Here is an 18282-nt window from a genome sequence, read left to right on the forward strand (position 1 = left end):
GCAGCCCAGGAACTCCAGAGGTCCTGTTTGTTGTGCATTTATGATGGTTTGTGCCCAGGATGGTAGCAGGGCGGTTATATGCAATCCCACTTTCGATACTATTTGCACCTGCGAACTTTGCAGAGTTGACATACCTCTCCGTCTCCAGGTGATGCACATTCCATAGTTCCCTGCCAAAACCCTGTCACTTGTCATGCCATCAATGTTGTGTGTCTCATCTGCATTGCATTGTAATGCAAGAATCCCCCTAAAGATGGCAATAATGCCATAGCTTTGGGGAAGCACTGCAGAGCAGCCCCTGGCGGAGAGGGCTGGGTGACAACTAGGGTGGTGCTCTTTCCACAGCTGGAGGCTGCAATGTTTCTGAATCCCAGTTGCTGGAAACCACAGGAGGGGAGAGTATTGATCTTGTGTTTGAATCCTGCTTGTGGGTTTCCCCACAGTTATCAAGTCAGCCCCTGAAAGCTCCCTAGCTGGATCAGGCCAAATGGGGCCCCAATCCGATCCAGCATCCTACTCTCACGGTGACCACCCAGATGACTCAATGGCAAGCCTGCAAGCAGAGCAGGTTGCAGCAATTTGAAAAACAGTTTAAAACCAGATATAGTCACAAGAATAGGGTGGTTCCAAAATGTTCTCTCTCTGGGTCAAAGGCCGCAAAGGTAAAGAGGTGTATCCTTAGCATATGGCAGAAGTGATGTAAAGAGAGTGCCTGGCGTGTCTCTGTGGGAGTTCCCAGATTCTGCGGCTGCTCCAGAGGATGCCTTGTCTCCAAGCAGTGTTGAATTCTTTGTTGTCAAGCTCTCTGAACCAAACGCTGCGGAAGCTCAGTGGCCGGGAGACAGTTAAAATGCTGTAATTCCAGGGTTTGCCCATGCCTCTTTCAAAATCCTTCCTCCCACACAGAGACGCCCAGGAGTGCCGAAGCTACATGAATTTTAATTATCTGGCTGCATGCAAGAGGGGGCTGCCTTGCGGAGGGTGAAATATTAATAAAACATAAAGCGCTGCTCTTGTTTCTGCTTAATAAGCATCCTTGACAATGGGGAAGGCTGAGCTCATGAGCGGCTCTGACAAGGGCAGGTGGAACCAAGGGTTTCCCCCAAAGATGCGGGGGCTTCCCCCCCCCAAACCAGAGTGCTGTGGGCTGGATGTGAAAATGGTGTGTGCGCATTGCTAGCCATTATGGGATGGAGCCCAGGGGGGCAGGGGGCTGTGTGTGAAGCCGCCTTTGATTCATTTAGAGCTGTGGCTATTTTTAAAGTGACGTTGCATTTAAGAAACTCTTCCAGGCTATGCTCTGCCTCCACAGTTACAGGCAGGGATGCCTCTGAATGCCAGTGGCTGGAGAAGGCAGGAGGGGAAAGTTGCTCTGGTGCTCAGGTCCTGCTTTCTGGTTCTTCCCAGCAGGCCCTTCTGGTGGTCTTACAGGAGGAGTTGCCTCGTCCTTAGGGATTGGGTGTGTTGCGTGCCCAGTGATTGTGAGATTCCATCTGTACATTTCTGAGCACAATTCAAAGTGTTGGTGCTGACTTTTAAAGCCTTAAACGGCCTTGGTCCAGTATATCTGAAGGAGCGTCTCCACCCCCATCATTCTGCCCGGACACTGAGGTCCAGCGCCGAGGGCCTTCTGGTAGTTCCCTCACTGCGAGAAGTGAGGTTACAGGGAACCAGGCAGAGGGCCTTCTCGGTGGTGACGCCTGCCCTGTGGAACGCCCTCCCATCACATGTCAAAGAGAAGAACTACCAGACTTTTAGACGACATCTGAAGGCAGCCCTCTTTAGGGAAGCTTTTAATGTTTGATGCATTACTTTATTTTAATATTGTGTTGGAAGCTGCCAACAGTGGCTGGGGAAACCCAGCCAGATGGATGGGGTATAAATAAATTATTATTATTATTATTATTATTATTATTATTATTATGCTGATTACTCCGATGTGCCCTGCAGAAGTGACTCCCAACACACATCAGAGGAGGCTGGCAGAACACAGACCTGGTGGGATGCCCAGGGAGGCCACATGGTTCACATTGCCAGCACGCAGGAGGGCTTCCTCATAGAACTGCAGAGTGGGAAGGGACCCTAGGGGTCATCTAGTCCAACCCCCTGCCGTGCAAGTATCTCAGCTAAAGCATCCCTGGCAGATGGCTGTCCAACCTCTGCTTAGAAACCTCTTAGGAAGGAGAGTCCACCACCTTCCCAGGGAGTCCTTTCCAGCTCTTGCCATCGGAAAGTTCTTCAAGATGTTGAGTTGGAATCTCCTTGGCATTTGAATCCGCTGGTTCAGGTCCTTCCCTCCGGCTCAGGGGAAAAGAAGCTGGTTCCGCCTTATAATAAAGCGAGATGAGCGCCGCAACCCCAGAGTTGGTCAAGACTGGACTTAATGGTCAGAGGTCCCTTTACCTTTACTAGGGCAACCTAAACATTCAAGGGGGTGGTGCCCTTCTCCTATGAGGCTCCTATGGGACTCCTTAGTTCAGAGAAAAGGCAGAAAGAGCCGATATGACAGAAGTTTACAAAACTGCACAAGGCAAGGAGGAATCGGTGAGGGAAAATGCTTCCTCCCTCTCTTGGAACACTAGAATTTGTGGGCATCAAATGAACGCCGGAAAAACCCAGGACAGAGAAAAGAAAGGACTTCTTCAGGCAGCTCATAATTAGACTGTGGAACTCCCTGCCACTGTAGGCCCTGATGGCCACCAACCAAGATGGCTTTAAAAGTGGATTAGACAAATTTGTGGAAAAGGCTGCAGATGGCTCCAAGCCAGAATGGCTAGAGGCAGAAATGCTTCTGAATGCCAATTGCTGGAAACTGCAGGAGGGGAGAGTTGCTCTTGCGCTCGAATCATGCTTGTCGGTTTCCCAGGTTGGCCTCTGTGAGAGCAGGATGCTGGACTAGAGGGACCCCCTTTGGCCTGGCCCAGCAGACATGTTCTCAGCCATTGACCTGCTAGTCTCACATCAGGAAGCAGGGGCGATTGCTGCCTGTCTCTCTCAGCCTCAAGCCTTCTTCTTACAGCAGCCCTGTCCTACCTCAGAAGGTTGTTGTGAGGAGCATGGCGATAATGGCGTGCGAGGTGCTCTGAGCACTCCAAAGGGCTGTGCAAATGCAAATGTTTTTATGGCTTTGTGATCTGTATTGACAGTATCCACAAACGACACGTTCCAGGCCAAAAGGCATGATTAACCTCACAAATGAAAGTTCCCTAACTTTGCTAATGGCCAATCTGCAATTTAATTTAAGTGCTTGTTTCTCCGCCTGATTTATGAGCCTGCCCCGTCATCAAGACCATTCCAGCGGCGTAAAACACACAATAAAAATTACAGATACCAACATTTTCAGCTACGCAAAACAAAGAACATTTATAAAGAGCTGGGAGAAAGTCAATCTCTCCCAGAGCCACAGCTCAGTGGCAGGACACACACACTGCTTGCAGAAGATCCCAGGTGAAATTCCTCATGGCATCTCTGGGCAGGGCTAGGGAAGGCTCCTTCTCTGGTACCCTGGAGAGATGCTAACAGCCAGTGCAGACAATACTGAGCTAAATGGACCAACAGTCTGACTTTGTATGAGACGGCTTCCTCTGTTTCTAGTCTCAACTAGCAGACTAGCTTAAAGGTAAAGGGACCCCTGACCATTAGGTCCAGTCGTGGCCGACTCTGGGGTTGCGGCGCTCATCTCGCTTTATTGGCCGAGGGAACCGGCGTACAGCTTCCGGGTCATGTGGCCAGCATGAGTAAGCCGCTTCTGGCGAACCAGAGCAGCGCACGGAAACGCCGTTTACCTTCCCGCCAGAGCGGTACCTATTTATCTACTTGCACTTTGACGTGCTTTCGAACTGCTAGGTTGGCAGGAGCAGGGACTGAGAAACGGGAGCTCACCCCGTCACGGGGATTTGAACAGCCGACCTTCTGATCGGCAAGTCCTAGGCTCTGTGGTTTAACCCACAGCGCCACCCTTGGTTGCCCTACTCTGAAACTTTACCGACTCTGCTACATCCTTTCTGAGGTGAGGGAGATGAGCAGAACTCAACACAGCACCTGGGAAGAGGGGCAGGCATGGCTTTTCTACAGCCTGCTTCCTGCCTGGCCTTGACCTTCTGCAGGGGACCTCAGGGTGGAACGATGGAGGTCCTACTCTTGATGGCGATGTTATTTTTCTGTTCACTTTCCCATCTCCGTGGCACATGTTTCCTTTCCCCCTTCTGGGCTCCGGTCAACCAGGATCTGTTCCACAGCCTCCCTTTTCATGCTTTGCACTTCATCCAATCCCCTCCTGCCTCACAGCAACTTAACCCAGCAGAGGAAAATGGATAAATAATGCAGACGTAGCTTTTATCGGTTTAGGGTGGTGAAATCAGATACGAACTGGGCTGCAGCGGCTCAGTGGAGAGAGAGGAGTTGTAATGACCAGTCAAACGGTAGCCTCACAACTCCCTTCTGTGCCACCCTGGTAGCAGCACACACACAACAGTTTAGAGGGAAGAAAGGGAAGAGGGGACATGACAGAAGTTTGTGAAATAATGCAAAGCATAGGGAAAGTGGATAGTTTTGTTTTTTTAAAATATTTCTTTGCAAACCCTAGAACTCATTGACCTCCAGTGTAGTCGAATGTTGGGAGATTCAGGAAAGACGCAAGAAGTGGAACTACAGTTAAAGTGTGGAACTCCTTGCCACAGGAGACAGTGATGTTCATGAACCTGGATGGCTTTAAAAGATTTGACAAATTCACTGTGCTTCTGAATCCCAGTTGCCTGAAACCACAGGAGGGAAGAGCTAATCCTGCTTGCAAATTTCCCATTGCCGCATCTGCTTGGCCCCTGTGAGAACAGGATTCTGAACTAGGGGGCCCCCATTGGCCTGATCCTGCAGGGCTGTTCTTATACCCTTTTACGAAGCAGCATTCCGGACTGAGATGAGCCCCCTCTGGGGCGATTCATTAAGACGACTGCATTCTCAAATACCAAGGCAGGGCTTGGGTGTCACTCAAGTGGTGCTGAAAACCAGTCCTTCCATTCACAGGGCCTGTAAAGCAACCTAAATGTGCTGGAACAGGTCATAAAATTACCGTATTTTTCGCTCTATAAGATGCACCTAGTTTTTGGAGGAGGAAAACAAGAAGAAAAATATCTGAATCTCAGAAGCCAGAACAGCAAGAGGGATCGCTACGCAGTGAAAGCAGCAATCCCTCTTGCTGTTCTGGCTTCTGGGATAGCTGCGCAGCCTGCATTCACTCCATAAGACGCACACACATTTCCCCTTACTTTTTAGGAGGGAAAAAGTGAGCCTTATAGAGCAAAAAATATGGTACTTTTTAAAGCAATCCTTTCCCTGTGCCCTGTTCATACAGTTAGAAGGGGGGGGGGGCTTCAGTAATTGTGTGAAAGTCCCCTTTGGGGGCCTAGCACGAAAAGCTTCCAAAAGCAGAGTGCCTCCGAGCATCCGTGGGCGCTTGTGCTTGCACGCTTGAGCATGCCAGAGGGGTGTGCTCCTAGGCACCTGCAGAGTGTCACCAGCGAGGCAGCTTCAACAAGCCACACACAAAGGACAGAAGCATTTATAAGGGTGGTGAGTGACACCCCCCCCCCCGGCAGGGTTGATCCCTAGACGGCGCATCCTGTTTTCCCAGATTGATCTCCTTAAGGAAGGGGGCAGAGTAAACTGGGAGGCTGCAGAGGGTCAGCATCCCTGAGGAGGGACATCAGAACTTCCTGGATGAGGCCAATGGCCCACCTGGAGCCCATCCTCCTGTTCTCACAGACGCCCCAATGGAAAACCTGCAAGCAGGATTGGACCACAAAGAGCACAACTCCCCCCTCCTGTAGCTTCCAGCAACTGGCATGAAAGAAACAGCCTTTCCCTTTTGCAAGAACCCCATTCAGAGGTAGACTACCCCTGGGTGGGGAGGCTCCATTCTCTGCAACCAGTTGGTGGATCCTCGCCTTTTCAAGGCACCTCAAACCCAGTGACCCCCACCCCTTGTTTTTTAATGGCCCGGCGACATTGTCAAAAACTGACAGGCAGCAAGGCTTCTAAACACCAGTTGCCAGAAACCGCAGGAGGCGAGAGGAGAGCAGCTGCTGCTGCCGCCGCTGGTGGTTTCAGCCGTTGTGAGATGCCATTGGCCTCATCCTGCAAACTCTTCTGATGCTCTTATCTCCTGGCTCCGCTCCAGGGGTCTAGCCCCGCATTCCGTTGCGGGGCCTGGGATCCCCCCCCCCCCCCGCCGCCGTCCTCGATGCGCGGGGCGGTGGGATGCGTTGGGCAGCCTCCCGCGTTGGCGAGCGCCGAGCGCATCCTCCTCGGAGCAGCGCGGGCGAAAGAGGTGCCGGGGCTGCGAGCCAGCCAGCCAGCGAGCCCCTCCTGCTGTCCCCCGGCGAGCCGTCGAATCAGCGGCGCCCGCAGTGGTCTCTCCTCCGCCCGGGCGAGCCTCTCATCCAAACCTCGGTCACGTAGGATTGCGTAGAAGCGGGGAGGGAGGCGAGGCTGCTAGTGCCGCCGCCGCCACCGGCTGCCTCCGAAGAGGCTGCCATTCTCCGCGCGCCGCTGCTCCGCCGGGTCGGGACCGCAGGACCCGCCGCGAAACCGCCTCCCCGGGGAGAGGAGATGGCAGCCCGGGCGGCCGCGGCTGCTGTCCGGCCCCCGGGCGGCCCCTGAGCTCCTCGCCGGTGGGGGCGGCTCCCGGGCAGCCCAGAAGAAGAGGAGGAAGGGGGCTTCGCCGCCACCGGGTCCCTCGTGGCGCCATGGGCCGCCGGAGAAGCTGAGCGAGGCCGTCGCGGAGCTATGTGGCTGGCCCGGGGACCGGCGGGCCGCAGCGGGGGCCACGAGGCAGCTGCAGCGCCGCCGCCGACGGAGAGGAGGAGGAGGCGGCGGCGACGGGGGGCGGGAGCCTGAGAGAGCCCGCCTTCGCCCCCCCCCTCCGCCCGCCCTCCGCGCGGTCCCCGAGCGTGGAGACAGACGGCGCCTCTTTCGTCTTCCCAGCCGACGTTGACACTGCGAAAGGCCTCGCCGGACGGGTCCCGGACGGAGCGGGGGCAATGAGGGGGGCTCCGCCGGCGCCTCTCGGGTCCGGCAGCTCAGAAATGAGATCCCCGCGAGGCCCCGACGCCGGAGACCCCCGCGCCGAGGCGGCTAGAGCATCGGAGGGAGCAGCAGCAGCCGCAGCCGCCCCGTCGGACCCACATTCCTCCTCCTCCTCGTGATGCACCGCTGGGCCTCGGGACCCGCGGGGGGATACTGAGGCAGGGCTCTGGAGAGCCTCCCCTCCTCCCCCCTCCACGCCCAACATTTGCCAGCCGGGTTTTGTATCTCTTTCTCGCTCGCTCGCTTCGCAACGAGGACCGTCCCTTCGTGCCAAGGCAGCGCGGGCCCTGGAGCGGCCAGCTGTTGCGGGGCTCGCATCTGGAGAGGCGCGAGGTTCCGGAGGGGCGTCGGGGCCCTGGACAAGGCGCCTGGCCAGCCTGCCGACGGAGAGCCCCTGCCGTCGGACCTTCTCCCGAGCGGAGGCAGCGCGGGAGGGAGGCGAGCAGAGGCGTCTTTTCCCCCCAGCCTCTGGGCTGGGGGGGAGGCGGAGAGGAGCAGGGGGTCTCTGCTGGGGGCCCGGACTTTCGGGGTGGGGGGTTTGCGCCGAAGATGGGGAGCCGTCGAGCGGGCGATGAGGGCTAGCGGCCTGTGACTGCTGCTGCCGCCGCCGCCGCCGCCGCCCGCCCCGTCCGGCCATGGCCGCGGCCATCGCCAGCTCGCTGATCCGGCAGAAGCGGCAGGCCCGCGAGTCCAACAGCGACCGCGTGTCCGCCTCCAAGCGCCGCTCCAGCCCCAGCAAGGACGGCCGCTCCCTCTGCGAGAGGCACGTCTTGGGCGTCTTCAGCAAGGTCCGCTTCTGCAGCGGCAGGAAGAGGCACGTCCGGCGGAGACCAGGTCAGTAGCTGCCGCGGGCGGGGGGCGCCCTGGGGGGCCAGACCCAGAAGCAGCGACCCTGGGCGTCGTGTGCTGAGGGAGTGCGGGTGCTCCCGGGGATTGCCCTTGCAGGGGGGCCTCGGGGCATGTGCAGAGTGCCTCCCTTGTTTTGAGAGCCCAGACGGAGCAGTCCAGGCCGTGAGTCCTCTTAGCTCAGCGCCTGGTTCCTCGCAGTTTGCAGGGTACTGTCCAGCTCCACCTCGACAGATCGGCAACCGAGGTAGACTGCCCCTAAACCTGGAGCTCTGTTTATCCCCCAGAGCTACTAGGCATTTATAGACCTAGCTGCCACAGATGAAGCTTTTACATTTTGATGCCACTCTGACTGCGACTAAGGTGGGGCCATTAGTCCTGCCACAGGGTTCGGCTGGATGCCTCTTGGGTGCCCGTAGCAGGGCTTGACGTCAGGAGCTGTCTCTTGCTCTTTGCCCCACACCAACTGGGATTCAGGCTTAGGCTACCCCCTCCTATTGCCATTGTGACGAAAAGCAAATAAACTGAGCGTGTGCAGAGTGCCACTTAAGAACTGCAAACCCCCATTTAGAAGGCAGACCCAGGGGCTGTATTTCCCGGAGCCAGGCCCGCAGCGTCTGAGGCAGGGAGGGTGGCAAGAGTTCTCCTGCACAAGTGCAGAGTGCTCCCTCGTAGGCAGCACCACAGCAGGGATGTCTGTGGATATTGTGCAGCTTGTTACCATTATTATTTGCAGCCTGTCTGTCAGAATACGGATCCTTCAAAGGTAGCTTATAAAGGACTTTGAAATGTAGTCCCCCCCCAACACATGAAAAGCAATTTCAACATCTAATAAGTCAGATCATTGGTGGTAGATTGATCCCTGAATTTCTCCCAGGCTCAGGGCTGCCTCCCCCCCCCCCCCCACACTTTTCTTCATATTTTGAAAGCTCTTCCCTTTTAATTTTTTCCCTTGCTGCATTTGCATAACAGTTCCCGGATTAATTGTCCCACATTGCAGCCTTTGATTCTGGATTCAGTTGGTTTCCAGAAAGTCCTGCCCGCCCCCCCCCGCCCCCACTTCTGTTTCTGCGCTTCCAGTAACTAAAAGGTGTAGGATCTGTAGTTCCTCCCAGGCCATATATGCTTTGAACCACAGGGAGCAAAATCCGTTCTCTTCTAGCTGTAATGCTCACAGGTACTTGGGGGGTCAAGTGTGCGGAACTGACCTGGGCTCGCAATTATCACCCGAGGCCCATCTTCAGCTCCCTCCTTTCTGGAGGGCAGCAGCAGCAGCAGGAGAAGGGGCCTTTTCTGTGGTGGCTCCCCACTTGTGGGATGCTCTCCCCAGGGAGACTCATCTGGCACCTTCATGGCATGTTTTCTGGGCACCATTTCTCTATAACCAGGACTTTGGTTGATGAACATCAGTATCCGAAATTCACCAGGTGCCAAGGGCATTTTACACCTGGCTACCTGCCCAAGTGAAGATGACTGTGTGGCAGGATGACACCTGGATTTCTCCACCACCTGGAGCTGCCTACCTGGGGATCTTGGGCTCTTCTGTTTCCTCATGTTAGCAAAATGTCCTGTGGAATTCTATCCATTACATTTTATCTGCGCAATCACAATGAATTTCAGGAACCCTAAAGTCGTATTGAAAAATGTGACTTTCGAGCCGCCTGGGCCTCAAATGGCAACTAGGCATTCTGTTTTGGCTGGTTTAAGGAGCCATTTGGCGCCCAGCTTAAATATCTCAGTTTCTAACCCTGATTAACATTGCATGGCCTTTTAAATGTGTTTGTGGGGTGGGGGATATTGGCTTGTCATTGTTTTTCATAGAATCACAGAATTGTAGAGTTGGAGGGAACCTCAGGGGTCATTTAGTCCAACCCTCCGCAATGCAGGAATTTTAACTAGATCATACATGACCAATGGCCACCCAACCTCTACTTAAAAACCTCCAAGGAAGGAGAGTCAACCACCATCCAAGGTAGTCTGTTCTACAGTACAGTGGTACCTCAGTTTCCAGAAGTCTGTTCTTAAACCAAAACTGTTCTCAAACTGAGGTGTGCTTTCCCAAATGAGGCCTCCCGCTGCTGGTGCCCTTCAACCGTTTGGATTCCGTTCTTAGACCGAGGTAACGTTCTCAAACTGGGACACTACTCCGGTTTTGCAGAGCTATTAAACCAAATCATTTGTAAACAGGACTGTTCTTAAACCGAAGTACCACTGTAAACCTTAGTTGAAAGACACCCATAGTGTTTTGCGCTCCCAGATTTCAGATTTTTAACAAATATTCAGTGACTGGAGTCTGATAGCTGATCCCACGTGTTCTCAGGTGTTTTTAACCCCAGGCAGAGCTGTGGCAGCAAAATGTGGCTGACTTTATAACCCCCCCCCCCCCCCGAAAATGGACTAATTATTTTTACATGCTAATCTCCACTGATCCATCCTCCTCTTGCATGTCAATCAGATTTGAACAGGACACATTCCCTGAATCATGCCCATTGGCACCAAAGGTTTGCCTCCTTGCTCTCAAGAGCCTCGGCTCTGCCAAGTGGTTCAAAAAGAAGGCTGTCCATGCCTAGGATTTGCTCTGGCCACTGGTTTTCCCAGCTGTGCTACTCCTGATGCTCCTCTCTGTGTGACGGAGCAATGGGATGTTGCATTGAAATGGACACAGACTCTGGTGCTCAAGTCAGCCCAGAAAGCACATCTTGTGAAGAGCTGGAAAAGGGGTTTGCACACTGAGCTTCTAGCGTGGCTCCGACATCCCAGCCCTCTTCCCTGTGGACGGCACCAGACATGACAGGCCTCCACTAATGAATTTGTCCTTATGTAACAGAGAAGGAGGATGTCTACAGCGCACAGGGAGTAGGAAGAACACGTTCTCCAGCTCTTTGCATGCGCACGCCTCTGCTTCCCATTTCACAAGGAATCTGTGCTCCACAGAACATAAGAAGTTAGGTAAGAGCCTGTGCTGGATCAGGCCCTTGGCTCATCCAGCCCAGCATCCTGTTCTTACAGGGGCCAACCAGATGCCCAAAGGGAAAAGCCACAAGCAGGAGTCAAGCATGAGAGCCCTCTCCTCATTGCTTGTACCAATTAATAGTCCTCTCCTTTGTGAATGTGCCTGTTCCTCTCTTACAGCCATCCAAGTTGCTGGCCATCACTGCCTCCTGTGGCAGGGAGTTCCATAGTTCTGTGCTGTGTGAAGAAAGGTTTTCCTTTATCTGCCTTAACCTTCCGTCATTCAGCTTCCCTGGAGGTCCACAAGCTCTAGAGAGATGGAGAAGAACTTTTCTCTCTCTGCTTTCTCCACGCCAAGCAGAATTTCATAAACTGTCATGTCACCTTTTCCTTGCCTTTTCTCTAAATGAAGAAGGCCCCAACGTTGCTGCCTTTCTTCATAGAGGTAGGCTAGGCTGAGAGCCAGTGACTGGCCCAAGATCACCCAGGGAGAACTTCACGGTCGAGAACCCTGGTCTCCCAGTTGCTAGTCCAACACTCTAACCACTAGCCCACGCTGTCTGCAGATACATCATTTCAGGAACTTGTGAATCGTCTTATTGGAATAGGAAGCAGCCAATCTCTCTCAGCATCCTTTTGGGATTCCACTGTCAGGAGGCCCTTCTCTCTCTCTCTTTCTCTCCCCCCCCCCCACTCTACTGGCATGTAGCTTGGCTTACTTCCCTGAGCGGTCTGAAATTCACATCTGCTGTGTCTGGCCCAATTCAAGCACTAACCGAGTGCTCTCCCTCTACTCACCCAACATAGGCCTTATACCGAGTCAGATTGGTGCTCCACCTAGCTTAGGGGGGGGGGGGCTTGGACCTATAAACTCACCCCCAGTGCCCCCTACTGTACCCTATTGAAAAGCATTATTTCAGAGCAGCAGTTTGCATGACTCACTAATGTGACACAATGCAATTTGAGACAGCGACAATTAATTGCACATTTATTCAAAATCTGATTCTAGCCATTGAGTTCAATTAAATCAGCAAAACTGATGAAGCTGATACAGGGATGCCCCCACAATGAGAGCCACTGATCTAGCTGTTGTCTACACTGACTGGCAGCAGCTGGCCAGGATATCCTACAGGAGACTTCCCAACTGGGGAACTGAACCCGTGACTCCTGTAGGCAAGGCAGGTGCTCTGCCCCTGAAAGGTGGGTGCTTGTTTGTGTGGTCCGACCCTGCCTGCAAGGAGCAGATGGAGCAAAGTCAATATATGATGAAAAGGTAGCTGATCAATTGATGGAGTGGCAGGCAGTCTGCTGCTGCACCTGAGCTGTGACTACTGCCCTGGCCACTGTGGGCAGTGAGATTCCTGGGTGAGGTCTGGGATCATGCCCAGTATGGCCTCCTTAGCAGTCCCGTTTAAACCAAGAGCTGCCAAGCTTCAGATCTGTCAGCCACACTGTCTAAACTTTGGTGGCTAAGAGCGACCTTTGATGCCTTGGTTTGGAAATGGCATGCACTCTGTGCGTGCTCAGAGGCACATCTCTGCCAAGCACAGAGAGAGCACACAGTTACCTGAGGGCCGCCTAACGATGGCTTACTCTCTGCCCTGCTAGACTTCCAAAGTTTGTTCCTTTTTTTTTAAAGTACCCAAGAGGAAGGGGGAATTGCTGGCTTTGCACAGCCCACCTCAGCCAGATATTGAACTGAACGATGTAGCCTACCTTTTCAAGACCCGCCCTTTGGGTCCGGAATTGTCATCCCTGTAGGATAATTTGCTTTGCAGAGCCTCTTTTCCACCTTGCAAGGTGGAAAGCCAAACTGTCCAAGAATTTCCATCCAAGCAAGTTGGGTCCGGATGTTTTGCACTTCCTTAGAAACACACTTGGGGGGGGGCAGTGGGAGGGCAAAACATCCTTTCTGGCAGCCTCAAGGTGCAGCCTTAAGGTGATGTGAAGCAGCCTTATTGGCCCACCTAGGCCTAGAGGCAAACCAAGGTCAGGTTTTTGTCACCACCCCCCCATGTACATTGCCCAAAGTTGTTGAGCTCATTTCTGTTTTGGCTGCAAAACAGATATGCCCACTGTTTGTGAAAGTCCAACCGAGGATAGCATAAAACCACCTGGGGGGCGGTGTGTGCGAACGCCGCTCACCGGGGGGTGCCAGGCTGATCACCAGCCATATTTGCGCAATCAGCAGGTGGATTTTCACAACAACAATTGTGCCAATCGTGGAAATCCGCCCACTGAATGTGTGAGTGCCACCACGCCAAGCATGGTGTAGTGGTTAAGAGCGGTGGACTCGTAATCTGGTGAACCGGGTTCGCGTCTCCGCTCCTCCACATGCAGCTGCTGGGTGACCTTGGGCCAGTCACACTTCTCTGAAGTCTCTCAGCCCCACTCGCCTCACAGGGAAAGGAGAATGTTAGCCGCTTGGAGACTCCTTCGGGTAGTGATAAAGCGGGATATCAAATCCAAACTCTTCTTCTTCTTCTTCCTCCCAGGGGGGTTTTGTCACCCCCCTAGGCATGACACTCAGGGTGGACTGCACCCCCCACCCCCTTGTGACGCCCCTGCCTAGGCCAGTGCCATCCACACTCCAGAACCTCTGCCTGTGTTGCTCCTGTGCTCCCTTTGGCCATTCCTGCCAGGGGACGGAACCTGGGGGCTCCAGTGCTTTGCCCAGCCACTGAACTACCATTTTCAATTTGCAAAGGGGGGGGGGAGGAATGGAGATGGCTTGGATGGAAATTCTTGGACAGCTTGGCTCGTGACATTGGCGTGCTGGAATCTAGCCGTTGCCGAGCAAGCGACTCTTGCAGGACAGACCATTCCAGGCCTAGAAGCAGAAGTCAACTCGCGGGATTGTGTTGGACAGACGAGCTCGTAAAAGCACTTTGCAAATTAAAAAATGCAAATGAAAGAGGCCATAAGTTAATGACCCTTTTTGCAGTATAGGAACATAGGGAGCTGCCTGGTACTAAGTCAGACCGGTTGGTCTAGCCGAGCTCGGCGCCACCAGCAGCTCTCCAGGGCCCCAGGCGGGGGTCTCTCCTGGCCCCCCAGGACATGCCAGGGATTGGATCTGGGAAGTTCTGCACGCAAAGCCCCACAGCTGGTGAGAAACATTCCCCTGCCCCTCTTCACAGGGGCCCCCTAGAGATAACGGCTAAGACAGGCTTGGCGTCAGGGTCCTATGTTCACCTTCTCCAACCCCCCCTTTTGTTTTGCAAAGTTTCTTCCTTGCTTCCTACACTTCCCGCCCCCCAGCTGCAGACTGCCTTTCTGCCAAAAGCTTTTCCTACAGAGCCGTGTGGCACAAATCTCTGTCCCGCTGTTTTATAAGTCTTTGTAACTGTCGTCACTGGGCTTTTTAATTGTTGCGAATCCTTTTGCCTCGCCTTATTCCAATTATTTGAGATCCTTGTGTTTATTGTGCTTTTAACTATGGCGCTGGCCACCTCGGGTGGGCTTTGCCCCAAAAGGCAGCATATAAACGATTTTATAGCGCAAGCAAAATCAATACTGATATGGCAGCTTGGGGAGAGGGGGAGGTGTGGCAGTGGTTTTCGGGTGGGTGGGAGGAGCAACACTGAAGCTGTTGGTGGCATCCAGCTAAGGTGAAGATTCATGCTTTTTGTAGAGAACAACCCTGTGCACCCCCTAAACCCCTAAACCCCCCTGTTGTTGGGGTTTCCCAACCCTTGGGGTTAGATTTGGGAAGGGCATGGGAAGAGGGGAGGAAGTTATGTTGCGCAAGCGTGAACCCATGCGCTGATGGGACATATTAGTTGGGCGGTGCTCATAGTGTGGCCCAGGACATGCACCCCTCAATGTCGTCTGTGGTATGGGGTCTTGGGGTTCCTCGCTTGGCAGTGCTCAGAACCACCACATCTTTAGGGCGAGGCTTACGGACGGCTTTTGGAAGAGGCCTCTGCTCCTCCTCCTCCTCTCTCGCTCTTGCAGCTTGCAATGCCTGTCACTCCACTCCTGGTGGTGTCTGAATATCAATTTATTTATTTATTTTATATATATATTTAAATGCTATATTGATTGAAAACTGTATAACAAAAAAAGATCAACAGATACTAAAGGCAAAATAAAAAATAAGCAATCATTCATTCCTTAATTGATACTTGCTTCCTGCATCATTTTGCAATTCAGTTTAACATTACCTCCAATCTTCCCATTAAGTTCCCAAATTAAATTCCTTGAATACGCACTTAACTTTATTTTCTCCATGTTGTCTGACTTACTTTAAGTTTTATCAAATTACCCTACTTACACACAGAAGTTCAATCAAAACTCCTGCCAATGGATCGATATTTTGACAGTCTTCTTTTACACAGACTCTGTATATGTCCCACTCTTTGATAAATTCTTCATCTGTAATGTCTCGTAACCTTGCTGATAATCTCTCGCCAGTTCAGCGTACTCTCTTAATTTGTTTCACCAGTCTGAATATCAATTTAAGCGGCAGGTGCAGATCCTGGAGACAGAAGTCGGGAGTTTGAAAGGGCTCAAGGTGAAGCCAAAGCAGGCTCCTTGCACTTGTCTGATTCTGCATATTGGAGCCCCTCCGACAGGTGGAGCTGAATTAATTGTGGAGCTTGATCACCAGAGAACAGCTTGGTCTGTTGAGTGCAAATTGCAAATTCTGCCTCTGCACAGAGTTGTGTGTGCTGCGGACCCTCATCCCCGCTCCTTTGCATAGATTCAATACTTTCTTGTCTCCCACTCTGGCTGGCTGAATCCACTCTTCATCCTGTAGCTCCTCTACTTTGCCTTCCAGCTTCAGCAGAGGAGGGAAAAGGATCGTGTCCCCCTCTTTGTGCAGAGCTATGGATAGGTGGGCTGGGCTGCCGGTCAGGAGAAAGACTGGGCTTCAGAAGCACTCAAAAAGCCCTTGAAACGCCCAAGGAGTTGTCTCTCTTTAATCAGCATCTTTCAGGCTTGAATTTTTAATAGACAGCTTTTGTGCAAACCCGCGCCTTGTTTGGGGGGCTGAGAAAGAGCCGGAGCAGGATGCGGCTCATTTTTTTCACAAGGAGTTTTTGCAGCTCAGCTGAAGAGCTTTTTATGGTTCTGCAGGTGGAGGCTCGGGGGGGGGGGGGGCGCAAGGGAGGAGGCCGGTCAGCCTGCAGGGAGAGCGCAAGAGAGACCCCCTCTGTACCGCAACCCCCCCCCATGCCCAGGGAAGGATGCAACATTTGCAGCCCTCTTTTTCCGTCAGTTTCCTGCTGAGCTGTTCCCGGCCTGCCAGGAGCGTGGGCGATGTTGCTGGGGGGGGGGGTGCATGTGTGAAACCTGCAGTTCCAAGGAAGGCAGCGGGCGGATGTGGGGGGGGGGGAGGTTTGCGTGCAACAATCCCTTGCGAGTGAAATGTGTTGCTGGAGAATTAAAAGCCTTTTGCTTTGTGAAGTTGTCTCCTCCGCCATCATCAAAAGAGCTCATTCAGGAGCTGGTCTCAGAACAGTCTTCCCTGGCACCCAAACCTGGTGCCCGCGAGATGAATTGCCATCTGCCCCAGCCAGCATGGCCCACTGGAGTTGTGGAACCATAGCTGGAAGGGTCAATAATCCCTGGCAGGTGGCCATCCAACCTCTGCTTAAAAGCCTCCAAGGAAGGAGTTTCCACTGCTTTCTGAAGGAGTCCAAAAGACTTGGAGGGCACCACGTTGGGGAAGCCTGTCCCAGAGCAACAAAACTTTTCAGAACTGTCTTCTTCTGGTGGACAAGCCACCATCCCAGACACGATTTCTGTGTTCCTATTGAGTGGGATTTTTGGGAAAGGGCCACAACTGGGTGGGCAGAGCATCTATCTTGCATGCAGAAGATACCAGGATCAGTCCCCAAAGACATCTCTAGGAAGGGCTGGGAGAGAGGCTCCTGTCTGAGACCCTGGAGAGCCGTTGCTGCCAGTCCGTGCAGGTGCTACTGAGCTGGACCAGGGTCTGACTTGGAATAAGGAGGCTTCCTGCGACCCTGGGATTAAGACCACTGTGTCCCTCTTCTGGTTGTAATGGATTTGGATATCATCAACAGCTCTAATGCTAGTATCCTTTGATGTTGTTTAGTCGTTTAGTCATGTCTGGCTCTTTGTGACCCCCTGGACCAGAGCCCACCAGGCACTCCTGTCTTCCACTGCCTCCCTCATGCTGGTAGCTTCAAGAACACTGTCCCACCATCTCGTCCTCTGTCGTCCCCTTCTCCTTGTGCCCTCCATCTTTCCCAACATCAGGGTCTTTTCCAGGGAGTCTTCTCTTCTCATGAGGTGGCCAAAGTCTTGGAGCCTCAGCTTCACGATCTGTCCTTCCAGTGAGCACTCAGGGCTGATTTCCTTCAGAATGGAGAGGTTAGATCTTCTTGCAGTCCATGGGACTCTCAAGAGTCTCCTCCAGCACCATAATTCAAAAGCATCAATTCTTCAGCGATCAGCCTTCTTTATGGTCTAGCTCTCACTTCCATACATCACTACTCGGAAAACCAGAGCTTGAACTGTACGGACCTTTGTTGGCAAGGTGATGCCTCTGCTTTTTAAGATGCTGTCTAGGTTTGTCGTTGCATTGCCATTTGTCAGTGTAAGCATCCTTACACTGAGATTTCCAAGTGCTCAGAGGGCTAGTGTGCTGTGTGCCACCAGCAGCCCTTCCGCCCCTCCTGCAGTGTAGGCCAGTATTCATCCTAAGCTGCAGGTGGAGGCAGGGCAGGGCACTGGGTTCGTGATGGAGGTAGAGGTTGAACTCAGCCCTTCTGCTGCTCCTGGTTTTGCTTTCTGCTTTAAACCTCGGGGCTGCTGGGCTGACTGCTCCAAAGCATCTTGAAAGCACTAAGATGGAAAAGCAGTGTGATGTAGTGGTCAGAGTGTCAGACGAGGACCTGGGAGACCAGGGTTCATATCCCGCACTCAGCCTTGAAGCCCACTGGCATGACCTTGGGCCAGTGGCTGCCTCTCAGCCAAACCTCTACCTCTCAGGGTTGTTGTGGGTATTGGGGAACCCTAAGTGCCACTTTGAGGGGGGAAAGGCACTGTGTTTCCGTTCCTTCGGGGCTGGCTGAGCCACGCCGGGCTGCCTGAGTGAAGAGACGGGTGTTGTTGCTGCCGAGCAGCTGTGCGCTCAGCCAGGGAGCGCATGGCTGACCGCACATGTTTGCATGGGGAAGCACCTTTTGGTTAATGTGTATTATTCGCAGAAAGGCACAGCAGGCAGCCATTTCAAAATCTGAGTGATAGTCCCTGGGAATATGGCTCTTAAATTCAAATGATCTGGTGGGTGGGTGTTGCTCTGCTTCTCTGCACAGATGTTGAATGCAAATTGCAAAACGCAGGGCGGAGATCTGCCAGCTCTTGGCTCACGTGTTTAGGTGCCAACATTGGGACGCAGCTGCTGAAAGCGGAAAAGAAGAGCGC

At 53.2% G+C, this 18282-nt stretch overlaps 1 protein-coding gene and 1 long non-coding RNA gene across 4 annotated transcripts in view; one reads left to right on the forward strand and one right to left on the reverse strand.

Moving 5' to 3' along the window:
- The window catches only part of FGF12 (fibroblast growth factor 12), a 226293-nt gene that overhangs the window by 128660 nt on the left and 79351 nt on the right, over window positions 1-18282 (forward strand). Inside the window, exon 1 of one of the 3 annotated variants that reach the window (XM_083442427.1) lies at window positions 7692-7917. The exons of the other annotated variants lie outside the window; for them this stretch is intronic. Within the exon in view, the coding sequence (XP_083298553.1) occupies window positions 7719-7917 (199 nt within the window). The 5' untranslated portion in view covers window positions 7692-7718. Of the gene's footprint in view, window positions 1-7691; window positions 7918-18282 lie in introns of those variants that run through there. 3 annotated transcript variants of the gene reach the window in all.
- Window positions 1-18282, reverse strand: part of LOC310678547 — a 206937-nt gene that overhangs the window by 4322 nt on the left and 184333 nt on the right. The window lies entirely within an intron of this gene.

This window comes from Podarcis tiliguerta, assembly GCF_965153285.1.
Source record: "Podarcis tiliguerta genome assembly, chromosome: 5".
In the NCBI taxonomy this organism is placed as follows: Eukaryota; Metazoa; Chordata; class Lepidosauria; order Squamata; family Lacertidae; genus Podarcis; species Podarcis tiliguerta.